The sequence below is a fragment of the Rhinatrema bivittatum genome, chromosome 1 (assembly GCF_901001135.1).
Source record: "Rhinatrema bivittatum chromosome 1, aRhiBiv1.1, whole genome shotgun sequence".
NCBI lineage: Eukaryota > Metazoa > Chordata > Amphibia > Gymnophiona > Rhinatrematidae > Rhinatrema > Rhinatrema bivittatum.
This window is the reverse complement of record NC_042615.1, coordinates 269,963,548-269,991,216: the sequence shown is the minus strand read 5'-3', so window position 1 is coordinate 269,991,216 and position 27,669 is coordinate 269,963,548. Positions and strand designations below refer to the sequence as shown.

General features: G+C 43.5%; 1 protein-coding gene across 1 annotated transcript in view; it reads left to right on the top strand.

Moving 5' to 3' along the window:
• SFXN5 (sideroflexin 5) overlaps nt 1-27,669 on the top strand; it is a 932,409-nt gene that overhangs the window by 409,020 nt on the left and 495,720 nt on the right. The window contains exon 10 of the mRNA XM_029594581.1: nt 27,114-27,204. Coding sequence (XP_029450441.1) covers nt 27,114-27,204 — 91 coding nt within the window. The remainder of the gene's footprint in view (nt 1-27,113; nt 27,205-27,669) is intronic.

Below are 27,669 nucleotides of genomic sequence, written 5' to 3'. Positions count from 1 at the left end.
CTTCTCATAAATCTTTTGATAGAAACCCCACACCCTTTTGGTCATCCTTCTCTGGACTGCATCCATCCTGTCTCTATCCTTTTAGAGATATGGGTTCCAGAACTGTACATAGTATTCCAGGTGTTGCCTCACCAAGGACCTGTTCAAGGGTATTATCACCTCCTTTTTCCTGCTAGTTATTCCTCTTTCTGTATAGCCCAGCATACTTCTGGCTTTAGCTATCATCTTGTCACATTGCTTCACCGTCTTCAGCTCACCAGACACTATTACCTCTAGGTCCCTCTCTTGGTCCATGCACATCAGTCTTTCACCCTCCATTACATTTGAATTACACATCCCAAATGCATGACTCTGCACTTTTTGGCATTGAATACCAGCTGCCAAATCTTCAACCACTCTTCAAGCTTTCTTAAATCACTTTTCATTCTCTTTACTTCTTCAGGCATGTCCACTGTGTTGCAGATCTTAGTATCATCTGCAAATAGACAAACTTTACCTTCTATCCCTGCCACAATGTCACTCACAAAGATATTGAACAGAATCAGTCCCAAAACTAATCTCTGTGGCACTTCTCTTAACAAGGTTCTCTCTTCAAGGTAGGTTTCATTTACCATTATACGCTGTCTCCTGTCAGCCAACCAGTTTGTAATCCATGCCACCTCCTTGGTGCTCACTCCCAAGCTTCTCATTTTATTCACAAGCCTCTTGTGCGGGACCTTATCAAAAGATTTGATGAAATCCAAGTATATCACATCGAGTGTTCTTCCTTGATCCAATTCTCTAGCCCACCCAATCAAAAACAATCAATCAGATTTGTCTGACAGGACCTTCCCCTGGTGAATCCAGCAACCCACCTGATTATAGATAGCTCACTATCCTTTCCTTCAGCAATCTCCACTCATTTTCCTACCACCGAGGTGAGGCTAACCAGCCTGTAGTTTTATGAAGTGGGACCCCAACATCTCTTCTCGAATCCCGCAGCAACACTCCTGATTCCAGAATCTATTGAACAGGTTTTTCAGCAGACCCATCAACACATCTCTGAGCTCCCTTAGTACCCTGGGATGTACTACATTAGGACCCATGGCCTTGACCACTTTCAGTTTGCCTAGTTCTTCCCATACATTCTCTTCTATAAATAGAGTTTTGTCTACTCCATCCACATCTACAGTGTTGTCAACTGGCAACATTCTTTCTTCAGGGTCTTTTTTTAGTGAACACTGAACCGAAATATTTGTTTAATGTTACCACCATTCCTTCAACTCCCTCTACACATTGCTCCTTGCCACCTTTTAATTTCACTATACCACTTCGGGCCTCCTTCTTTTTCTGATATATTTGAAAAATGTTTTGTCACCTCACTTTATCTCTTTGGCAACCCTGTTTTCTGCTTGCCCTTTTGCTTTCCTGATTTCTTTCTTCATCTCCCTCAGTTTAACAGATATTCTTCCATTTGTTCCTTTTTTGGGATCCTTTATACTTCTTGAACATTGTTCTTTTTTCCTTTATTTTTTCAGCCACCTCTTTTGAGAATCAGATTGATTTCTTTTTTCTCTTACTCTTGTTACTTTTCTAACATAGATTTTTTGCCTTTGTAATAGCTCCTTTTAATTTAACCCACTGTTGTTCCACTTCACTCATTTTCTCCCAGCCTTCCAGTTCTTCCTGGTATGTCCCCATTTTGACAAAGTCCATATTTGTAAAATTCAAAACTTGTGTCTTTGTGTGACTTCTCTGTATCCTATTCACAATATTGAACCATATGATCTGATGATCACTAGTGTTCAAATGAACCCCTAACTGGATATTAGAGACATTATCCCCATTAGTGAGCACTAAATCGAATATCACACCCTCTCTCATGGGTTCCATTACCTTTTGTTTGAGCCGAGCCCCTTGAAGGGTATCCGATATCTCTGTACTTCTTGTAAATTCCCCAATGCACATCTGGAAGATTAAAATCTCTGAGTAACACTTCTCTCTTCTTTCCCACTTTTTGGATGTCTTCGATCAAATCTCTATCCAGGTCTTCTGTTTGAATCAGAGATCTGTAGATCATATCTATAAAAATGGAAGTACAATCTTCTTTTTTTTCAGGATGGTCCATAATACTTCTTCTCTATGCCACATCCCTTGCAATTCAGTTGAACATAAGATATGCCATACTGGGTCAGACTAAGGGTCCATCAAGCCCAGCATCTTGTTTCCAATAGTGGCCAATCCAAGTCACGAGTATCTGGCATGTACCCAAACATTAAATAGATCTCAAGCTACTATTCCTTGCTGTTTAATAGCAGTTTATGGATTTTTCCTCTAGGAACTTATCCAAACCTTTTTTTTTTAAACCTTTTTTTTATGTTTAAACAATTTTATTGGATTTTCAACAGATACATTAACAAGGGGGAGGGTGAGGTCTGATCCCTCCCCCACAAAGAGGAACCCAACACAATAGCAACATTACCCCCAGTCCCAAGAGCCCCCCCCCCCCTTTTATCCTTCCCCTCCCCCCTACCCTCATAGTCCAATACTGGTGGAACAGACCTTGGAGACTGGGGCCAGGCCTTGGAGACTGGGGCGCCAGGCAAGGTCATCAGAACACCGGCGGTCTCAATCACTCATTGAGCACGAGGCTACGAGCCCGGGGGGATAGCTGTTGAAGATATGGATTCCAGATATTGAAAAACCGCTGTCGTCGGCTTGGAGAACCTCGAGCCGCCATACCCTCCATCGTCAGCATCGCGTGCAGTTGGTTCCTCCAGGCCTAGAAGGATGGGGGGTCCGTGGATCGCCAAACCTGCAAGATAGTTTTTTTCCCCACCAGGCTGGCTTTCTGTAACAACAGTCGCGCTCCAGGATCTCGAACTCTAATAGGGGAAATGCAACCGAATAAAAACCACATGGGTGAAACCGGTAACACAACAGCCAGCAGGTCTGCCAAGAAGTCCGCTATCTTGTGCCAAAAACGACGAACCACTGGGCACGTCCAAAAAACGTGGGACAAAGTGCCCACCGTCCCTGGGCATCGAGAGCACGACGGTGATGTGGCAATTTTCAAATTGTATGCCACCTGGGGAGAGATGTATGCCCTGCTTAAAAATTTAAATTGCATTTCCCTGAAATACATATGAGTAGAGATCCTGGAGATGCGGCGAAAACAGATACGCAAAATGAAACTCGTAACACAAAAGTTTCCGTCTCTGTTCCAACGCGCCACCAGGGAAGAACAGACGTCCACCATGGTCTGCCGCTGCAGAGACTTATAATAACCCGAGAGAGATGGGACTATAGGTCTGTCAAAATGAAAAATACTGTCTAGAGTAGTAAATTGCTGAAGGTCTTTAGTCGTCGCCGGCAAAGCATTCACATAGTGGCGGGCTTGTAAATATGGGAAAGTATGGGACGCCCCCAGGTTGTATGTCTCCCGAAAGTCCGGGAACTGCATAAAAACCCCCTCTCCTAGTCCACACGTGTCCCAAATAAGTTATTCCCCTGGACTCCCATATCCGAAACATAGCCGACTGAGATCCCGAAGGAAACTCAGCATTCCCCTTAAACGGTAAGAAATAAGCACACATCGGAGGTATCAACAGGAGCCCCGTGAGATGCCTCCAAGTCAAACGAAGGGGCCGAGTAAGAGCTGTTTGGGACAAAAATACCGGGAGATGACTAGATCCGGCTTGCAACACATAGGACGGGGCCAGGGGATGTAAAAGGGCCCGGTCTGTGGACCCTGGGGTGTAGTGAGAGGTCCCCATTAGCCAATTCCGCAAGAGCCGCATATTACAGGCCATATTATAGCGCGCGAGATCCGGTACGCCCAGCCCACCCGTTCCCCAGGCGTCCTGCAGCCATTTTAAGGGAAGTCTAGACTTCCCGCCTCTCCACAGGAACTTACGCAGGGCGCTTTCCAGGACCACTTGGTCCCTTTTCCACAGGAGCAAGGGCAGATTCTGGAAAAGATATAACCATTTCGGTAGTATGGTCATCTTAAAAAGAGCCACCCGCCCCGTGATCGATAATGGCAGAGATCCCCACGTAGCCAAAGAGTCCTGGGTCTGTCAGAGCAACCGAGGTATATTAGCCTGGTAGACTCTCTCCGGGTCCCCGGGAATGTTGACCCCCAAATATCTAATGTGATCCCCCGCCCACTGCAAGGGAAAGGGGTCCGTCCAGGTCTCCCGCAAAGCAGACGGGTACGCCAAAACCAGCGACTTGGAGGTGTTAAGCCGCAGCCCCGAAAACTCCCCAAAATCCTTAAGCACTTGCAATAAGAGTGGCAGCGACGTCTGAGGCTTTGTAATAAAAAGGAGGAGATCGTCAGCGAATGCAACCTGTTTGAAGATGTCCTCACCCATACGAATACCTCGGATTCCGGGAGACTCATTGATCATAAGCAACAAGGGTTCTAATTGTAAAAGAAATAAGAGGGGAGAAAGGGGACACCCCTGACGAGTACCACGACCCACCGGAAATGTTTCCGATTGCGCCCCGTTAGCCACTATACACGCTCTCGGCTCCCGATAGAGAAGCTGAATAGCCTGCAGGAAAAAACCCTCCAAACCCGATCTGCTGCAGAACGTAAAATAAATACTCCCACTCCACTCTGTCGAACGCCTTTTCAGCGTCGAAGCTGATGGCCAAATATGGGAGGGACATCTGCTGGCTCATTGTCATGGCTGTTAAAATTTTTCGAATATTGGCGAGATTAAGTTTGGATTGTTTATGATTTTATTGCACTGATATTGAGACCCTGTTTTATCATGTTTGTTGTTTTACATTGCATTTTATGTTAACAGTTGTTATCCACTTAGCAGGACTAGATGGAATATATATATTTCAAATAAACAAATAATGATGTGTTTTAAGAATTGTTTTGTCTTGAAGTGTATGTTTTAGCTTGCATATCTGTTTTATGAAATTATGTATTTTTTAAATTCTTTATAGATGGTATATTAAGTTTAAATAAACATAAGCATAAAGGAATTGCCCCTCAAATTTATCAAATAAATGAACCATGAAATGCAGTAAAACAATTCTAACATATTTAAAATTATTTATCCTCTGCACTCTCCAACAATTACGGCAGCTTACAATATTAAAAACATACATTAAAAGAATATAACAATTTAAAAGAGAAATAAAACAGATCAGCCTGATGGTATAAGAGCTGTTTTTAAATTTATCCCTGGGATCCAATGGTATGAGACCTTTAGTCTGCTGATAGACTGATTTCAAATATTCATTACTTCAGGAGATTACTCAGAATAAAAATTGTAATGTAATTCCGACCCCTCCTCTCCCTCTCCTCCATGCTCACAATTCCCCTTTTTCCCCCTGCCCCCTTCTTTGCCAGCATTTGTCCTTTTATTTAATATATACCGTTTACCATTGTGATTCAGTTTTAAGTTATATTCTAGCATATGTTATTCTATCATTTTATTCTACACTCTCCTACCTCTACATTTTTTGATACAAAATATTGAATGTTATATTTCTATTATATACCTTCAATACTTTAATATTAATCTATATAATTTATTTGCTCGATGTTCCTTAAGGCATCTCCCAGCAAATCTTCCTTAAGGCAAATCCCAGCAAATCTTCCTTAAGGCATATCCCAGCAAATCTCAGATTGGAACCCTGCCTCTTAACCTTCAGAAAAAGACTAAAGACGTGGCTCTTTCACCAAGCCTTCCCAGATCCACCGGATAATCACTAGTTTGAGCCTCACTTCTTACAAGGACTTTGACACACTTCCTCCTGAACAATGGACACTGGCATTTCCTGGTTAAAGCATATGCTCTAACCCGTTAAATTATTCGTATCATGTTATATTTATTCTACCTGCCTCTATCTTCCTTCCAGCTTGTCTTTAAGCCTCCAAGTTTTCCATACCTTGTTGATTGTAACTTTGACTTATTCCTTTTCCTTTGTTATCTATTATTTACCAGAATTGTTACCTCAGTTTTACCCTTTGTTAAAATATAAACCGATCCGATATGGTTATCTACTATGAAGGTCGGTATAAAAAACTGCTAAATAAATAAATAAATAAATAAGGCATTAAATTGTTACTTTTATGCGTTCCATGTAAAGGTTGTGCCTATTTCCTGTGGCCTTCCTCCTGTTCTTTGTAAACCGGTACGATGTGCAAACGGCTAACGGTATATAAAAATGTTAAAATAAAATAAAATAAATATTTTTTAAATGAGAACTAGGAAAGGGAATACTCATTTTTAAATCCTTAACTAGTTCAAAATATGCCTTCCCTTTTGATTGGGCAGTGCTCTGCAGATGATGTACTCTAAAGATGCAGAATTCTTTGTGCAAGAGAATTGCCATGTTAGTAAGTGATATCTCTTTGCTACTGCATGTTATTTGAAATTATTCAGGCTTCATTTTATGCTGAGATAACAGAAGAACACTTTATGGAAAGTTCGGGGGGAGGACAATATAATAACTTCCCATGTAGGGCTGAAGTCCTAATGTAGAAAGTACACACAGATTTCAGTTTTGAAAATTAATGGGAGCAGGCATAAATGCATATGCATATATTTACACTTATATTCTCGAAAATCGAAAGTACGTGCATAAATGGTCTCCCTGCAGTGCCAGTGCAAGGCTCTGCAGCCGTCCTAGGTGGAGATGACCTATCGGTATCACGTGATAGCTCTCTCTCTCACTCTCTCTCTTTCCTCCTGGCCACCCTGAACCCCGCAGATCACAAACCACAGACCTCCAAAACTCCATTCACACACCGCAACCTTTCCCAGCTCCATGCTTCTCCACCCTTGTTTGCTGCTTTCAAAAATACCGCCCTCACGCCCAACTTCAGCACCCTGCCCACTTCTGGAGCCCTAGGTGGCCATGTAGACCATCTAATGTTCCTGTTGGCCCTATCTCCCTGCCCCAGCTTCATCCAGATTGTCTCTTTGCAGTACATAGAAAAGAACATATGAAATCAGTTCCATACATAATTTTATGTGACCCCCGCACCTGGTCAATTTTCAAAAAACCCATTTAAATGATTAAATGCTTTTGAAAATTAGGCCTTTACTGTTTAAAATTCAGTTAATCTTTTATTCCATATCTATTATACATTTTCAAAAGGAACTCTGTATATGATTTATAGTGGTATACAGGTTGTAAGCAGTAACTTTTTCTGACGTGCTAATATAATTCTTTGCAAGGTTCTTCTTTCTTTCTCCTGTCCATTTTAAAACACACACACACACACAGACATTCATATACACACTCTCTCTCACACACACACACACACACACAATGTGATGATACCCCTGTGGGTTTTTCTAATCCCAGCTCCCTCTCCCTGATAATTGTTTGTGAGTGGTGTGGAGTGGCTGTCTTGACAGCTTGTGAATCTGGTGTTATAGCCCATAATCAGTTTGTGAGAGGAAACAGGAAGCCACCCACTGCCCTCAGGATTAGCTGCTATTTAGTGTTGTCAGGAAACATTTAGAACTGGTAAGAATTCAGACCAGAAAGTAGGGCACAGGGATGGAGATCCGGTGCCACTTTTGTAGATCTTTCATTTTACTGTCCAAAAATACACACCACATATTGAGTAATGGAAATATACTAGAAGGTGCACAAGCCCCCAACCTTTAGGCAGCAGCATTTCACAACTACAGGGCAGTAACACGGGTGGAGATGTAACATAACTTTTCTGCCCAAAGGTTTCAAGGTGGTGTAAACTGAATGCTTTACTCTGCTTTGAAAATTAACTGCAAAATATGCACCTTAAATGTACCAGTGCACTTTGTGCCCACTATTTATTCAGAAGGGAGAGAGAATAAAATGGCACATGTGCTTTTGAAAATGCCGAATATTTGCACTGCTTTATTCCCCTGATCTAAAAACAACTAAAGGAATGCCCTTTCTTAGTGCAGCTAAAAGTTTGAATGTTATGAATCCTGCTTGTGCTTTTTAGTTTCTCTGAGAGAAGCAATTTTCAGACAGGCCAATTTATCCAGGTAAAGTGGTATTTTTCCAGGTAAATGGTTCCTTATGTATAAATCACCTCTTTGGGGTATTAGGAGAAGACAGATCAACAAATTCTCTGAAGACAAGCAGTTCACCGAGGTCATACAAGTGGGTCACTTGACTGTGCTGAATAGACATTTCTTCCAGAACTTTTGGAAAAGGCTTAAAGGCATTTACAAAACGTGTGGAAGAGTTCCATGCTATCATAACCCTGCTGCTCTCCTCAGTTTGTTTTTATCCATTGGAGATGGTTAATGTGTGAACTTCAGCAACCCCGCATTTTCACTGGTACTTTTTATTATTATTTAAAAGAAAAAAAAAACAAATATATTTTTTCTGGCAGAAATTTTGGCAATTTGTATATTTTTTTAGTTATCTTTATTGTGCTGCTCGCGGGCAGGCTGGGATGATGGATATAATTTTTCTTTCCCATTCACAAGTCTGAGCAGTCAGCTGTTTTTCAGGGTTTTTTATTCCCCAGTCATCTAACTTATTGAAATGTCTTTGATTTTTGCTGGGTCATTTTCTCATGATGTCAGAAAAGCAGATGAGAGGTTTCAAGTTTTGTCTTAAGTGCATATTTCCATTAGTAGGCCATTTCAGGCCTTGCCATCTTCAACTTTGCTTCTTACTAAGCTAATACTGAAGCAAACTCCCAGGCCCCCTTTTCTGTCTTATTACTAAATTTAATCCCCCCAGTCACCAAGGTTACTAATGCTGTGGTAAAAAAAAAAAACCAAACAAACAAACAAACAAAAAAAAAGGTTTGGTCTCTCCATGCTCTTTAAAGTTTACGTTTTTACAGGTCACACTAAACTTCTTGGATGCCCAATGCTGCTGTTTATGGTTGTAACTGCCGCTCCATGCAGGTTATTCCAGTGCCTTATTGGAAGCACAAAAGAGGAATACCACTGCTTTTGTGGTCTGACCTGCTGCTCCATGCATGTGTAACCCCTGTTCCAGTTTATGAGCCAAGAGGGCAGGGGCACATGAGGGTCCCAGGGCCAGGTCCTAGCTTCTCTCCCACTTCAATTAAATACAGGAGGCTTGAGGCAGGGATTTTTTTCCCGGGGGGGGGGGGGGGAGGAATAAATCCTCTAAGGCCCAAGGTGTTAGGGTAGGCTCATTTCTTGGCCCTGGGGAGGTATCAGTAAACTTTCACTATTAAGGGATGTGAATGCCAACAAAATACTCTGGAGGCTCAGGAAGAGTGTCCAAAATAAATCTTTACTTCAGAAGTTATTATATGATAAAGTGGCACAGTTCACATTCATTCTTGGCACAATAGTGGAAGTAACAGTTCTCCAGATTTTATCTGTGCAAGTGTCTCTCAGTCAGGGATAACACTCACGACCGGATTTTAAAAGGGTTACGCACATAAGTTATGCGCGTAACCCTTTTAAACGCCCCTGCGTGCGCTGAGCCTATTTTGCATAGGCTCGGCAGCCGCGCGCAAGCCCCGGGATGCGCGTAAGTACCGGGGCTTCGCTAGGGGGCGTGTCGAGGGGGCTGTCCGGGCCGACGAGTTTCGGGGGCATGGCCGAGGCCTCCAAAACAGGTCCTGGGCTGGGGAATCGCTCGTCGGCAGCCCGCTTCTGGCAGGCGTAACTTTTAAAACACAGGTGGGGGGGGGGGGGGGGGGTTTAGATAGGGCCGGCGGTGGTGGGTTAGGTAGGGGAAGGAAGGGCAAGGTACCGGGGGGGGGGGGGGGGTGGAAGGAAAGTTCTCTCCGAGGCCGCTCTGATTTCGGAGCGGCCTCGGAGGGAACGGGCAGCTCGCGCAGGGCTCGGCGCATGCAAGGTGCGATTTTATAAAATCCCGCGTACTTTTGTTCGCGCCTGGTGCGCGAACAAAAGTACGTGCGGGCATAGATTTATAAAATCTACCCCTCTCTTTCCAGGGCTTAGAGAAGCAAGGCTTCTCAGATGGATAAGGCATATCTTAGGTGGGTGGAAAAATCCCCTTCCAAATTACTGGTGGAAAAATAGAAGGCTCAGTCTTTGTACAATCTCCCCAACTAGTAAAGACTGGATGGTCCTCAGATGTGTAAAAAATGTGTTACTCACAGTTTTCTTTAGATAACAAAACAGGATCTTTCTTAGGGAAAATCCAGATAGCAGGGAACACAGCAGCTCTCTCAAATGTCCCCTCTGCATGGTAGGAAGGGGGCCACAAACATCCTCCCCTGTAATTCAAGGTAGAAATCTTACAAAAATGGAAAAAATCTGGAATCTTCCTGTATTGGGTCAACTCTGATCCAACCCAAGCTTGTGGGATGGAGAGCAGTAGAAGCTTCTCTATCTCTTGCTCTAACCCAGCTATTGGATTCTCCGAAATCCTCCAGCCAGGATATTGGGACTCTCACAGGAAGAAAACGTCAATAGTATAAGTGCAGAAGTCCTTAAACAAACCACTGAAACCTGCACCGGGAGGTACTGGTCCCCTTCCCACTCCAGGTGGTGTTCTGGGCCATGAGACTTAGCGCAAAGATCAGAGGAGCAAACTAACTCAGGAAAACACTCCTGACCTCTAAGTCAAATACCATATTTAGTTATGCTACAGGCTGCTTTTATAAACCCAGGGGTTTTTACCATTCCAGCAATTTCAGTGGAGGAGCTGTTCCTAAATGGTGCGCTCCTCCTTCTGCTACCTAAACTCTACTCTTTAGCTCAAAAGGACTTAGAACTAGGGCCATACTTATAACGAATCCCACTGCTTCATTAGTACCATCTTGAATTTACCTCACTGTTTGTTTAATTCAATTACAGTTTTTGGCTCCATAACCTCCTGCAGGAGGGCACTCCAGACAACCACCATTTTTTTCATTGTTGGTCCTGAGTCACCTCCTTGGAGTTTCATATCATGACCCCTAATTATTTAACTTCCTTTCCATTCAAAAAGGTTTGCTTTTTGTGAATTATCACAGTGTTTCCCAGCCAGTGTGCCTTGGACCTGAACAGCTCTGCCATGGAAAAATCACCACTGCCTGATGCTCAGATCCAGACCAGCATTTGGACACTACTCTCAGCAGCCCACAGCAACAGGAGATTCCAGCTGTGGCTCGTAAACATTGAGGAGCTCTCTCTGAGAACATTTGCAATCAATGTGCCTCTTCTTTCTAGTTACAGTATGAGCTCTGGCATGAGGTAATTAATGGATAGCATGCAGAGCGCACACAGTACGTCTTCATCTTTCCTCTCCTGAGCTCTCTCCTTTCATTCTTAAAGTCTCATCAGGCTGAGTGAGAGAGGGAGAGTGTGCACTGAGCACTGAATGTGACCTATTCTTAGTGTTGGGAGCAGTAGAGGAGTTCTGGCATGGCAGCCAAGGTAACTGAAAGAGCTGGTTGCCCGCATCACATGACTTCTTTCTCACTTTTTCTGCACTCATATATAGAGGGAACTGATCAATTATTATGACAAGTTCATGTGTGTCTCCACCACTCTTTCCCTTTGTTTTAAAATTTGGAAGAGATACTGGTGGGGCTTTCAGTGTTTCCCTAGGTCTTTTGACCATATGACTCCTCTCCATGTCTGCATTGCAGGCCCATGGAGGTTGGTGTGCCACACACCATTTTTGTTAATGTATGTGTGCCTTGGCATTGAAAAGGTCAGAAAACTCTGTATTAATATCTTTCAGGTATTTAAGGGGGCAATTTTTATTCTACCCACAAAGCTGCAAAGCTCACGAGTAATTTTCATCCGTAGTGTTTGCATCAGTTTTCAAAGTAAAAGTATGGGCCAGATTTTCCTACCTACGCGCGGGCATAGATTTGTGCGCACAACCCGTCGCGCACAAATCTATGCCCGATTTTATAACATGCAAGCGCAGCCGTACGCATGTAATAAATTCTAGGGTCGGTGCGCGCAAGGGGGTGCACACTTATGCACCTTGCGTGCGCCGAGCCGTAGGGGAGCCCCGATGGCTTTCCCTCTTCCCTCCGAGGCCGCTCAGACTGCCTCGCCCCGTCCACTCTCCGCCCCTTTTTTCAAGCCCCGGGGCACATGCAAAATAGGCTTGGGACGCGCAGGAGTGGGTACTCGTGGTTACGCACGTAATTTATGCGCGTAACCCTTTTAAAATCCGCCACGTGTGTGTACTTTTATTTCCCCAAGGAATATACTTGTAGAGGTTTGCATCTGCTTTTTCTGCAGATACTTTTTCTGACCAAGACTATGTGCATAGTTTTGAAATTCCAAAACTGTGTGTAGGTGTCTCCCTCACCTGCTCCTTATCCACATATAGGGGTAGATTTTATAAATTTAGATTTTATAAAGTACGCTAGATTTTATAAGATACGCGCATAGCCTATAAAATCCGGGATCGGCGCACAGAAGGGAACTTTCCTTCTGCCTCCCCTCCCCTCACCTTCCCCTCCCCTCCCCTTCCCCTACCTAACCCACCCCCCCCTCCCTTTGTTGGCAGATTTACGCCTGCCGGCAGGCTGCTGGTACACCATCACCTGACCCGGGGGCTGGTCCGGAGGCCTTGGGCACGCCCCCGGGCCAGCACCATACCTCAGACCCGCCCCGAACCGCCCCCTGACCCCGGACACGCCCCGGACACGCCCCCTCCCCGCCCCTTTTACGAAGCCCTGGACTTACGCACATCCCGGGGCTGTGTGCGGCCGGCGGCCTATGCAAAATAGGCGCGCCGGGAGCGCGCCATTAAATCTGGCCGAATTACGCGCGCAGGGCTTTTAAAATCCGGCCCATAGGGTGAGCAATTTTCAGAGCCCATTCCATGGGTAGTCTAAACATGTTTTGCTTGTGGAGGAATCGGGCCTAAATTTTCTTTCATTTTTATATACCGGAATTCCTGTATGCAATACAAATCATTCCGGTTTACAAGTAACGAAAAGGTTGCCCTGGTCTGGGAGGTTAGACCGGGGTTTTGTACAAGAACATTAAACATTGAACAATAACAATCAACCATTAAACATTATTACAAGGAACATTGAAGGTAAAAATAACATTTAGCAAATGGCAATTAACATTATTAGTGTTTTGGAATAGAATGTGTGTGTACAACTTTTTACAAGGAACTTTAGTAGTGAAGATAATCTGCAAATGTACTGTTATATAGTATGTAAATAATGACTGTTAAATAAACATAACGAATAAGCAAGTACATATATGTAATTAAGTGCAAGGTGTTAATGTCAACCTGCAATGGTTGGAACTGAGAGTCATGCTGAGGTGCCTATTTACCCTCTGGGAATTGAAAGGCTTGACTGAAGAGCCAGGTTTTTAACCGTTTTTTGAACTCTGGTAGACTAGGTTCGAGTCGTAGGACTGGTGGGAGCGCATTCCATTGGTGTGGTCCAGCAGTTGAGAGTGCTCTTTTTCTTAGAGTTGATTTGGTTGGAGCTGCGCACTAATGTGCCTTTGTAGGCGCTTCTGATGGGTCTGGAGGGTAAGTGTAGACGTAGTTGAGTTTGTAGAGATACAGGTGCGATGTTATGAATTGCTTTATGAATAATAGTTAAGGTTTTATATAGGATTCTCTGCTTGATGGGTAGCCAGTGGAGGTTGCTCAAGATGGGGGTAATATGGTCTCTTCTATTAGTGTTAGTTAGGATTCTGGCTGCGGTGTTTTGTACCATCTGTAGAGGTTTGATGCTGTTGGCGGGGAGTCCAAGTAAGATTGAGTTGCAGTAATCAAGTTTCGAAAAAATAATGGATTGGAGAACGAGGCGAAAGTCATTGAAGTGAAGGAGTGGCTTTAGTTTCTTTAGGACCTGTAGTTTAAAGAAGCAATCCCTGGTGGTTGTGTTTATGAATTTTTTTAGGTTAAGTTGGTTGTCTCGAGCCATGCTCCTAGATTCCGACGTCTGCAGAGAGCTCCATGTTTAAAGGTGTGGGTTGTGCGAGGCTAATTGGGTGGGTGTTCGGGTTGTGTGAAATCAGTAGCAGCTCTGTTTTGCTTGAGTTTAGAATCAGGTTCAGGCTGGAGAGTAGTTGTTTAATTGGTTGGAGACAATTATCCCAGTAGGCGAAGGCTTTTTGAATTGATTCTGTGATGGGGATGAGGATCTGGATGTCGTCTGCATAGAGGTAATGCGTGAGCTTGAGTTGTGATAACAGATGGCAGAGGGGGAGGAGGTAAATGTTAAACAGGGTGGGAGAGAGCGATGAGCCTTGTGGTACGCCTTGATCTGATAGGATGGGGTCAGATTCTTTGTTGTTTATTCTGACCTTGTAAAACCTATTTGATAGGAATGATTTAAACCAATTGAGAGCTGTGCCTTTAATTCCTATGTTTGATAGTTGGTTTAGGAGTTGTGAGTGATTTACCGTGTCGAACGCTGAAGATAGATCTAGCAGTACCAGCAAGAATGACTGTTTTTTCTCCAGGTTCAAAAGTAATTTATCTGTGAGAGAAAGCAAAAGGGACTCTGTGCTTAGTGATTTCCGAAAACCGTATTGTGCAGGGTGAGAATGTTGTGCTCCTCGAGATATTCGGAGAGTTGTTTATTTACAACTTTTTCCATCAGTTTGGAGATCATGGGCAGGTTTGCGATGGGTCTGAAGTTGGCTGGGTCAGTGGGTGAAGCAGTTGGTTTTTTCAGTAGGGGTTTGAGGATAGCAAGTTTTAGCTGATTAGGAACTGTGCCCATGGTTAAGGAGGTATTAATGATTTCTGCAATAGTTTTTGCGACGGTGTTAGGGATGGCGGTGAGCAAATTAGTAGGGAGTGGGTCAGAAGGATGTGCAGATGGTTTAATTTTCTTAAGTAAATTTTCAATCTCCAAGGCGGATGTGGTCTCAAATGACTCTAGTTTAGCATTCAGCGTGGGTTGGAATGTGCTCTGAGGTGTTGGTAGAGTATGATGAGTTGTAAGGGAGCGAGTAAGGTTTGAGATTTTTGTCTTAAAGTAGATGGCTAATTCGTTGGCCTTGCTGAGCGCTAGTTGGTCTGGAATGGACGGGGGCGTTGGTTTGGTGAGAGATGAAACGTAAGAGAATAAAGCTTTCGAGTCGAAGATGAAGTTATGAATTCTTTTTGCATAGAAGTCCTTTTTTGTTTTGTGTAGCGTTTCTGTAGGTGTTAAGGATGGCTTTGTAGTCCAGTCTGGATGTTGTGAAGGGTTGTTTCTCCAGTTTGTTCTTTGTTTCGTAGTTTTTGTTTTAGCTTTGAGTTCCGGGGTGAACCAGGTTTTCTGTTGTCTCTTGTTGGTTGGATTATCTTTGAGGAGGTTGGGCAGAGTTGATCAGCTATTTTGTTAGTGATTTTGATCCATGAAGTGGTGGCTGTGTTGGCGTCGAGAGGTCTATTGTTTGAGATCTTTGGAGCATTGTTCTTTGAGTAAGTCCAGTGAGCATGGTTTCCTGAAATGAATGGTGGTTTTGGAGATGTTTGGGGTGGTGTGTTTTCATTTTGAGGGTTGTGTCTATGATCTGATGGTCTGACCAGGGGATTGGCGTGCAGGTGGGATTGGTATGGATGGTCCAGCTATCGTTGATAAAATGAGGTCTAATGTATGACCTGCTTTGTGAGTGGGTCCACTGATTATTTGTGTGAATCCAAGGTGACTGAGGGAGGTAAGGAAGGTTTCGCATTAGAGGATTGGGGATGGAGTCCACGTGAATGTTGAAGTCTCCCAGTATGATGGTTGGTTTGTCTGAATTTAGTGTTTGGCTATCGTCTCTATAAGGGGAGGGGTTAGCCTCTAGAGTTCCTGGTGTGGCGTAGATGAGGAATATTTGTAGATGTTGAGATTTGAATATGGAGCATTCAAGTTTGAGTGGAGTATGATTGTTGTAGGGTTATGCCCAATTGTTTTTTTGCAGCAAGTAGAATTCCTCCTCCTTTCTTTTTTGGTCTAGGTATTGAGAAGAGGTCGAAGGCTTGTGTAGGTAGTTGGTTTGTTAGGATATGTCCGTGGGTTTTAACCATGTTTCTGTTATTGCACATATGTGGGTTGTTTCAATGAGGTAATCGTTGAGTAAATGCATTTTTTTGGAAAGTGACTGTGCATTGAATAAGGTTAAGTGAATAATGAGAGGCCTAGAAGTTGTGTAATGGGAGATGTCATGATGGTGAGGAGTCTTTGTTGTCTGGGTGTCTGAATGGGGTCAGGGGGGGAGTTATTTCTGGGTTTTCTCTTGAGTATGGGGATAGAGTGGTGGTGCATCATTGTATGCTGATTTGCTGTGTTAAGCATAGTGGTGGTCTGTAACCGGGTAGGTTCAGATTCTGCTAGGATGGATGCTGGAATTTGTGGAAAGGATGCGGGAACTGCAGGAATGGATGCTGGAATTGCTGGATGCTGGAACTGCTGGAGTGGATGCTGGAACTGCTGGAATGGATGCTGGAATGGATGCTGGAAGGGTTGGATAGGGTGCTAAATTGTGGCTGGAAAGGATTGGTTGAGATGTTTGAAAGGGGTCGATGTGAGATGTCTTTGTCCGGTCTGTTAGGTCCGTTTGTCCAGGGACCGTTGGCCTTAAAATACAATATAGTTTCAATGTGGGTATGGCTCGTGGTTTCCTCGGGGCTGAGACTAAGGGGCGAGACAAAGGGGCAGGCCCCTTTGTCGCGCTCCTTAGGCGCGCGACGCATGGCGCGCGGCGCCTGGCTGAAGAGGAATTTAAAGCCCCTCTGTGCTGTCTCCTATTGGAGGCTTGGTTCGGCGGGCGGGGCTTCCCTTTTCGGCGTTCTCGGCGCGGATTTTTGAAGTTTAAAAAACTTTTTCCTTACTTCGAGTTTTGCCTCGCTGTCGGCGCTGGGCTTCCTGGGGGGAGTGATTGTTTTAGACCTTCCCCCGGCGGGGCTCGGCGCCGATCGCGCAGGCCATCCCTCCTCTGAGATATGGTCTCAGAGCTGGATATAATATTCCAGGTGAGATCTTACCAATGACTTCTAGAAAGATTTTACCAGGGGTAGGCAACTTCAGCCTTCGAATGCTGCAAGATGATCAGGTTTTTAGGATATCTGTAATGAATATACTTGCAATGGAGGCAGTGTGTGCAAATGTATTTCATTAATATTCAGTGTGGCTATCTTGAAAACTTAACTGGTTTGTGATATTCGAGAACCCAAGTTGCTTTCTGCTATACAACCTAACATTTCGCAGGGATCAGATGGGTGCCTCCTAGTTTTCCCTACTGGCCACTGTCAGAGTCAGGATGCTGGGCTCAATGGATCATTAATCTGACCCAGCTTGGTAGTTCTTATCATTTAAACGTAGCTATCAAGCACTGAACAATTCTTCAAGCTTTCTTAGATCACACCTCATTTTGGCCTAGAGCCACTAAGCCATGATGTTTTGTTTTGTTTTTTTGCAGGAGGGGGCCCCATTATCATGGGTTGGTATTGCTGCGACAGTAGGGACCCTCCGCAAAAAAGTTACGTCTCCATGTTGTGTTCTTTTGTTTCACCACCAAGCACCATGGTGCAAAAGAACGTGCCTAGCAGCCCTTTAACACGAGCCCCAACTTCAAGTGTCTGCCATCACCTTAAAGGGTCACTGGCCTCCCAAAAACAAATTGTACGCCACAATGGGGAAGCTGAGCAGGTATCAGTGCTGACCCTCAGCTCAACTCGGGGTCACCAGTCATGTGGTCTGGATCCAATCTCTGGACCTTGCCCCAGTCACATGGCTGACTGGGCTGGATGCGATGGTGTGCCCTGGCCCTAATGCGGGAGCCGCTACTTTACTTAAATGTTTGGCAGATGCAGGAGTGGAGTCAGAGGTGGAAGAGGGTATGGGAAGGGGAAGCCAGGGCCCGGGACCTTCTTTTCTGTTTTTTTTACCTTATGGGAGGGTGGAGGCCCTTGACCCTATTTGCATTTGTGAAACCTTTGAAGGGGTAGGGGTGCTGGGGGCACAGGAACCTATTTTATTGATTTGGACATTTTGGGGGGTGGTTGTGCAGACTTATTTTTCTATTTTTTGACTTTTGCGGAGTCGGGGCCACCTCAACTGGAACCCTGGGTTGAACCAGGGGTCAGCACTGACCCCCAAAAAACTTCACTTTGGGGCGCAACTTTTTTTTTTTTTTTTGCCAGCTCTTTAAATGTGAAGCGGGAGCCTCAGGATCTGCATTAGGGTCCCAGGCCTTCCGCTCACATTTACTGCTTTTCAAATAGGTGTGGGTATTTTATCACAGCTGAACACCACTGTCGACCATGATGAAATATTTGCATCAAATTGCCTAGTAAAGGACTTCTTTGCATGCAGATGCCTTATTCATGCATGTAAATTGCATGCAAAGAAGGTCATTCTAATAGGGGAAGGAACCTGGGTGGGGAGATGCAAAATATTGCATATATTGCATGATATACACTGTTTAATGCGCGCTAGAGCACTTCTGCAGCTTGATGCATTCACCAGTTTGTTACTTCAGGGATGTCCACTTTGTTGCAGATCTCAATGTCATCTATAAAAGGACACATTTTTCCTTTTAATCCATCTACAATATTGCTTATGAAGAGTTTGAACAGAATCAGTCCCAGGACCCCTTTCCTTTCACTGAGTGTGTTTCACAGATCATCCTCCTCTGTTGTCTATCATGCCACCAGTATTTTTTTTCTTTGTTGGGCCGTTAGTTGCTTCTTTTTCCTTTTTCTTCCAGTTCAGTTGGAACTAGTGCTTGGATTTAGGTGACATGTGCCTTTACTCACAACTACCTGAGGATTTTTTCATAGTCTGGAAACCAAACCAAGAACCCCTCTGCACGGCAACGCACAGCTCTGCCACTGAGGCACCAGACAAGCCCCCTTCTAATACAGTCAAACCACCTTGGAGCCCACTTCCAGGCTGTTCAGTTTATTTAGGAGCCTGCTATGTAGGGCAGGGTCAAAAGCTTTCCTGAAATCCAAGTATACAGGATCCAGTGCATGTTAAGTTACTTTTTATTAAAATATTCCTTTTTATAATCTATTTTATTTTGCTTATATTTTACATTTGATTGGTATGCTGGTCTCAACCCAATCCTTAGACCCGACCAGCCAGTCGGGCTTTCAAGATATTCAAAATGAATATACCAGAGATAGATTTGCATACAATGGAAACCGTGCTTGCCATCTATCTCATGCATATTCATTGTGAATTTCCTGGCTTGGTATGTCCCAAGGACTAGACCACTGGATTGGTACAGTTTTATTACAATTTTTGTTGTCGCTCTTTTTGAAAAAGGTGGTATATTTTGGCATGTTGCCCATCTTTCACTTTTTCTTGCTTTTCAGAAATGTTTAAAGTCAGATGTATGAATTTAGATAAATGCACAGTACTTCTCTGAAACTCCTCATTTCTCTTTTCACTTGAGATTCACATTTTATGCTTATTTAACCATAATTGAAACAACCAAGGAAATTGTGCAGTTCAGTCAATTGAGTAAGTAGTTACTTTACACACTTTTGAAAATAATGCCCTATATGTTTGTATTATGACTTCCAGGTCACATTTGTGCTTAGTCAAATTCATTTTTTAGGATTCTAAAAATGCATTTTAGTTATTGCTGCTCTGGTAAAATAGACATCCAAGTCAGTGGGAGATTTGCAAAATACAAAATGAAATAAATTATTATTGGTTGAAAGCAGTTAAAATGATTTTGTAGGTTAATATCTCAAATACAGTGCCTTATAGAAGTCTTCTCACCCTTGCACATTTTTCACATCTGTTTCCAACAAATTGGATCTACTTCTTGAGACTGGCCATTGTCAGAGACTGACAAACCTGATGAACCTTTGGTCTGATCCAACATAGCACTTCTTTTGTTCTTATGTAAACTCCTAAACCCAAAGAAATGTACTTCAGTTCACAATCAAGCAAGCTCTCAAACAGAAATAAATATATTTCACAGCACAGTCAAATTCCCTTCAGCAAGCAAACAATCAAACTCCCAAACAGAAAATAATATATTTTAAAGCTCAGTCAAACTATCCTCAGCAAGCAAAATAGTTTAGCAAGTTAGACAGACACTTGATTTTATCCAAAGCAAAGTTCTGTTCTCACCAGCTTTTGCTTCAGCAATAATGTCCTATCGTTGCTGCTGCAGACCAGATTAAGCAACTTCTGATGTTACTCCATGGACCAGAAGAGCTGCATCTGGTCCTCAGGCCTTAGTTTGGGGATGCCTGGTTTAGGCTCTGCCCATCTAGCTAGTTTTATCGCTGGCTGACTATAAATAGCTGACCAGCTGTGGGGACTGGGATATGTTTATTTTTCTTAATATTTGGATTTTCAGAAGGAGTGTAATTTTGATGATCATTTACTTTTTTAATGCATTCTGTTCCAGCTCAAGGAGAGTGGTGAGGAAGTTCAGTCTATAGTGGGGACTTTTTATATTGTATTATATTTTTATGATGATGCTGTATTTGATGATTTATAATGTGTTATATATGTGTGGTATTTGGCTTATTATAAGATGAGTACAAGTGTGGCCTGTAGAAAGACATTAGTATGCTGAAATTATAATATATTCTAGTAGAATGCCCATCAAATGTGACATTTCACAGTCCAAATATTTCTTGGTGTATTGCATGAGTTAATTTACAGTGAGGTTATACTGTAGGAATTATATACCTCCTTTATAAATAGAAATGGCCCTTAGTAACAGAAAATATGCATTTTTTTGTGTTTGTATCTATGTATGTTTGGTGATTATGTGCAAGGGGGTGTGGGCTTATGTTTGTATTTGGGTGTTTGAATGTGTCTTTGAAATAATCTCTCCTGCTGATGTATTCACAAGGTCTTCAGTCTTTTCCAGTCTATGCTCTCCCTATTCAATCCCCCAGTACCCAGTCTCCCCACACATACAATTTCCATCATTCCCACCCACACCTCAAACCACCACTCTCTCCCCTCACCAGCCCATACTAACTTGACCGAGAGGAGAGCCAGTTTGGTGGCCCATCACTTGGCAAGCCTGCTTCTCCTGCCACAAATGCATCAACTTTCCACTTTTTTCACAGTAGTTGTTTGAATTGCATGCTCTGCTCTCCTGCTGGTTGGGTCAGATCTGACCAGGCTGGTCTGTTGGAAGTCAGAGAGAAGGAACTCAAGGATTGCTGTATTTAATTTTACTTTTGTGTGAGCTGCTGATCCTTTAGGATTGGCCCGTGACTACAGAGGTAGCAGTTATTGTGGCATGGTTAGTAGGTGATACAGGCTTGGAAAGAATGAGCAAAGCATGGCGGCAGAAGAAGCAGAGGTAGTGGGAGTCAGTTGCATAAGACAGAAAATTTGACAGTAAAAAAGAGACAGGCACAACAGAGCACTTCTGAGCCATGCTGTCATTTTAGCTGCAGGCTGGGTAAGTGAATTCTCTCCTTGGCTGGATAGTGGCAGCATCAGCAAGAGCTGCATTAGATGTAGAGAGCCTCTGTATTGAGCAGCAGGTATAAAAAGGAGCAGGTGTCACAAATGGAGATGTATTAGAAAGAGACTGATAAGCACTTAATACTGTGTTTACTTCCTTCTGTCTTTTGGATCAAATGCTCCCTAGCATGAGAAACACTAACTTTTATTCTATAGAATCTCAACCTCTGTACTTTAGGCACATATCCCTTGATTGTCTTGTTTTGTTTCACTGACATACATGACTGATCTCTGGGTTATAATGTTTTACATGGACAGGAAAATTCTTAATCCTGTGCTTGGATGAAGTCAAGCTGAACAGTTCTTGATTCTAATATAGTTGTGTTTTCTGGCTTCTAATCTATTGTACTGCACATACACTATGGCAGACATGCTATCTTTTTACCTTCCATCTTTGTGAATCCATTGAGGCTGCCTGTTCTTAGAAAAATTGCTGATCTGTAGTTGTCATTCTAGTAAGAGTAACTCAATGGGTTTGGATAACCCAGCCATTTGCCTTTGTATATCTGGGGTAAAGTTTCAAAATTTTAGTCAGGACTTATGCATTTAAATAATGAGTACATAAACTTTAAAATTTTTATTTTACACAAAATTCCAACACCAATGGGGAGCGGTATCAGAACAGTTAGTGCTCCAATCTTATGGACTCTTGCCCTTACAGGGCTACAACCCCTCTCTTGTATTAGCACTGTTCAATCACATCACTTACCACTTCCCCTATGGCGTGAAGATTTTTTTTAAAACATTTTTTATTGCTATTTCACCCGTTTATTTGTGCAATAGAGCCTCCAAACTCCTTTGATTAAAAAACTTTTTAAAAAAGTTTATCAAGTCAAAGTCCCGGGACTCATCTCAATATATCAAGTCAAAGTCCCGGGACTTGATATATTGAGATGAGTATCTCTTGAATTGCAAATGAAAATTGATATTTAAACTGAGGATCCATTTAATGATGGGACTTGTATGAAATATAGTAAGACAAGCCGTTAAGCCCGTCACAACGGGCTACATTACATTTTTGTTTTCGGTCCATTTTCGAAAACAGCACCCTCCTACACTTTTTCTCCCTCATTCCCCCTTCCCCCTCAGTCACTCACCCCCTTCCCACCCCTCAGTCTTACTCACTCTCTGTCTCCCACTGCCTCCTTCCCCTCACTCTCACCTCCCTCCCCTTCCCTCAGTCACTCCCACCTCTCTCCCCTTCCCTCAGTCACTCCCCACCCTGTCTCAATCCCATCTCCCTCAGCCCTCCTCCACTCCCTTTTTCTCTGCTCCACAACTTCTAACCCTTCCACTTACTCACATCCCTGTCTCTCACCTCTCCCTCATTCTCACTCTTCCCCACCCCCTACCTCCCTCCCACTCAGTCCCTCCCTCCCTCTCACTCAGTCCCTCCCCCTACCTCCCTCCCACTCAGTCCCTCCCTCCCTCCCACTCAGTCCCTCCCTCCCTCTCACTCAGTCCCTCCCTCCCTCTCACTCACTCAGTCCCTCCCTCCCTCTCTCTCCTCCCTCCCTCGCTACTGGCCGCCGCTGCCGCCGCTCCTTGTCGTCATTCGCCGCCACCGCCGCTGCCACCTGCCGCCGCTGCCACCGGACGCCGCCGCCCCCCGACACCGCCGCCGCCACCGCTGCCCCCCGACACCGCCGCCACCGCTGCCGCTGCCGCTGCCCCCCCGACACCGCCGCCGCCATGTTTTTGTTTTTTTTTGACGCTGGCTAAGACCGACGTCCTTGCCCGCACATGCGCAGTAGAGCTGCGCTCTACTGCGCATTTGCGGGCCGTCGGTCATGGCCCATTTATAAGGTAGATGAATATCTTTCCAATTGCAAATGAAATTTGTGTTTAAACTGAAGTTCGTCAGCATACAGCAAGATTTTTGCATATATATTTTAACAAAAATTAAAAAAAACAACAAAATAAGTTGGAGTTGAAAATAAAGTGACCTATTACCAACCTCAAGTTTGATTGATATACAAACTCCGTGAGTGTGGGTCCCACATCAAGTTATAAAATCATATATCACTTATTTGTAATGTGGCTATTTGAAATGGCATGAAAACTATACCAGTGAAACCAACTGAGCTTTGCTTTAGAAAGTTGTCAGCCATGTTATTTTATTTACACCTTTTTGGAAAGAGCTAATCAAACGCGGGAGCATAGAATCCATAATATGGGTCCCTAATCTCCCATGTTAGATTTAAATGGCATAGCTGCAACCCAAAAAAAAGCAGCAAAATGAGTAAAATGTGTGCGGGGGTTAAACACGACCACCTTTTCTCCCTGGGACCTCCACTCGAGATAGTTTAAAAATAAATGGTCAGAATCGCACAACAAAGGCCCCACCCCCCCCCCCCAACCCATTCCACATAGAAGAAATCCTGGCCACTGTATATCCCCCCACCCCTCTTTCCATTAAAACATAGCCATGCTTGTCCCTCTATACCCCCAGGTAACATGGAGATTCAAATCTCAGCCATGTGGCTGACCTTCCTCTCAAGCAGCCATTTTTCCACCATTTCCACAGGGTCAAAAGAACACTCTAGCCATTGACCATCAGCCTAAGCATCGCAGGATAGAGCATTATATAACATTTGTTCAACTTTTATAGCTATTTTATGACCTTGACAAAAATCTGTTGCTTGCGCTGCACCTCTGCAGAAAAGTCCTGAAAGAAAATTATATGTTGGCCATGGAAAGTGAGGTCTTGCATATTCCTGGCTGCATTTTAAATGGCTCTTTTGCTTCTAAAGTTATGCAACATAGTTATCATTGGACGCAGGTGCTCACCAGGCCCTGGAACTGGAGCATTCGAATGGTGAGCATGATGTATCTTTACCTGTGCCTTGGTACAGACCATTTTTAGTACCTCAGGAATCCAGGTAGAAAAGTATTGTTCAGAATCAGAACCCTCCACTTTCTCAGGGACACCAAGAATCCTATCTTATTATGTATCTTGTCCAGGGCTGAAGTATAAATCCATTCCAGTTTTTCCAGCCTAGCCATAGTTTTGGTGAGTAAGAGTTTTAAGTCATCGATTTTCATCTCGTGCTCCTTCAAATGTATTGCATTGTCCACAGATTTTGCGATATTCGCCACTTTTTCAACTATAATTGCCAGACACAAATCTAGTTTCTTTGAAATCTTCTCCGCAAATCTCTCCATCAGATCACTCACATAGGCCACGTTCTCAGAGGACTCAGGTATCTCGGACGCAATTCCTCAGCAGGGGGAAGTTTGCTCGCAGTGGCACTTCTGCCGAATTTCTTAGCTTTAATCGAGTAGTCAGCCCAAAGTGAGGGTATCGAATGTATAGAAGTATCTTTAGCCTGAAAAATTTATGAAAAAGTAGTCAAGAATTACTGTTTAAAACAGAACAGCAAATGGTTGGCAGGACCTCAGCTAACCTGAAGCCACTCTTCTCAGAGCATAATTGGAAGTTCCAATTACATCATCATTAAAATAGTAAAAGTTATGCTATGCACCTATGTTTACCCACATAAACTGAGATGCAAAACAGTTTATTTGGGTACTTTTTGTTTGAATCTCAGATTGTTTTATGTATGCTTAAAAGTGTGTGTGTAACTTTGTTGTTAGCTGCTGTTCTGAAAATGTATCCTTCAGTTTTCTCTCCAGGATGTTGCAAAAGAATTGGGGGCTGGAGTGTGCTGCTGGCAGTTACTAATTGCATGGCAACCGGTTAAAAAATGTTAACTGTCATCTTGAGAAACTCCTTCAGCACGTTTGTCACATGACCCATCTGTAGAAATCCATTACACTGCTGTTGTTAGAGAATGACAGTTATAGATAAGAAATTTCAATTTATGGTTGTCCTTGGTTAAAGAATCTACTCTGGAAGAATCAAAATGATGAGATTTAGGGTTGTGATTGCTTGGCAGTATTTTAACAGCATAATTAGTTCATAAAGTAAAATCCAAAACTTATGAATGAAATTATTTGTAAGTATGAGTAGAGGAGCAGACTGGGGATCAGACCAGCAGGCTGAGAACCAAAGAAGCCAAGATTCAAATCCCAGTTCTCTTACTGACACTCTTTTTGACATTGGGAATTCACCCTCCATTGTCTCAGTTACAAATTTGCAAACCGATGCAATAATCTGTGCTTTAAGGAACAGTGCAGTGGATTTCAGTGCACAGTTTTAATGCACAGATGAAAATGTTTTTAAATTGCCAATGCAGCAAACTATTGATATGCTAATACCTTGGGAATTAAAGTATGTATACTAAATTAAAATGTGCATTTGGCCTGTACCGAACATACATTTTAACTCTGGTTGCGGGGGGTAGGGGTAACTGGGGAAGAATGAGATAGTGCTGATAGTCTGATAAATTGTACTTTCCCGGCTATCTAGCCACGATTAGTTCCCGCCACTTAGTCAGATAAGTATGGACCTTTAATTTTCAACTCCAACTTATTTTGTTGTTTTTTGAATTTTTGTTAAAGAAGACCTTTATTGAATAAGTTACGCCGGCCTCTAGGCCGGCGTAACTTGCGTGCGCCGGCTCTCCATCCCCCGGCCCAGTGGCTGTTCCGGAGGCCTCGGTCCCGCCCCCAGGCTGGCGCCCTGCCCACGGAACGCCCATTTTTTCAAGCCCCAGGACCTACGCGTGCCCAGGGGCTTGCGTGCGCCACCAAGCCTATGCAAGATAGGCTCGGCGCGCGCAGGGGGAGGCAGGGGTAGGTTTTCGGGGGTTGCGCGCGTAAGATACACGCACAACCCTTTGAAAATCTACCCCATATACAGGCCGATACAGTAAAGTTCGCGGGAGAGCATCCCTAGCGTCTCTTTTTGGACAGAAGCCGGTGGCTATCAACGGGTTTGACAGCCGGCGCTCAAATTTGCCGGCTTTGGTTCTCGAGCCCGCTGACAGCCACGGGTTCAGAAACTGGATGCCGGCAAAATTGACTGTCCGGTTTTCAACCCACATTTTTTTATTTTTTTAACTTTTGGGACCTCCGACTTAATATCGCCATGATATTAAGTCAGAGGGTGCACAGAAAAGCAGTTTTTACTGCTTTTCTGTTCACTTCCCTGGCGCCGACAGAAATTAACGCCTACCTTTGGGTAGGCACTAATTTCTTAAAGTAAAATGTGCAGCTTGGCTGCACATTTTACTTACTGTATCGCGCGGGAATGACTAATAGGACCAACAACATGCATTAGTTGGTCACAAATCTATATGATCGGGCGCCCAGAAAGGTGCCTAGCTAATCTTGCCCCTCAGATGCTGAGCTCGGCACTTATTTGGTCGCAAATCTATACGATTGAGTGCCCAGAAAGGTGCCTAGCTATTAGTCTCCGGGGGGGGGGGGGGGGGGGGGGGGGGGTTGGACGCGCGTTTTCAACGCGCTATTACCCCTTACTGAATAAGGGGTAAAGCTAGCGTGTCGAAAATGCGCTTCCAAATGCCGGTTAACAGTGCGCTCCAGTGGAGCACACTGTACTATATCGGCCTGAATGTGCATGTAACTGCAGGTTAAGCTGTGGATTCATCTAGACACACCTTTCTGCATTGACTTGTTTACTAAAGTGTTTCTCCTATTCTGTGCCTATATCAAAAATGCTTAGTAAATGACCCCCTTAGTTTGTAAGCCCTCTGGGACAGGGAAATACCTACTGAACCTGAATGTAACTTAGTTTGAGTTTGAAAAGGCGAGTACTTAAATTTTAAATCCCATCCAGTCTTCCTTATTGAAAGAAGTTATGAGCATTGTTGCATAATTTGATGCTACCTTCTTTTTCCTTCTTCCTCACTTCAAGGTGGGCCTAAATGTTCTGGTTCAGAAGGCAAACACATTCACTCCATCTACTCGTCTTTTGATCCAGAGATTTGTGCCATTCCCTGCTGTAGGTAAGAAAAAGAATATAGGTGTATATGTCTGCGAGTATGTGTGTAAAGTATGGGACAATTTTTGAACAGTCTCAGTGGGACAAGGATTGCAGGTACTTTTTATCTGTTGATTTCACACTAATTTTCATAGAAAAAGCATGTACATATTTTCATTTTGAAACTTGCCACAGGTACAAATTGCCCATGGGTAATTGCACCTGCTTCTTTGGGGGTACTTTTTCTATGAAAAGTCCATGTAAAACATTTAAAAATCAAAAAACAAAGAAGCAGAACACCTCTCTAATATAATCAAATACTAACAAAGAGAGGGAAAAGGATCAAAAGTCCAATCAATAAATCTCAAACCAATTAATGGCAAATGACAATATCATAAAAAATCTTTGCTTTGGAATTTCAGTCTGCAGCCTCTCGCCTCGCAATGGGCCGCAAGCTTCAATCAGCTTACAAAGCAGAATGTAATATTTA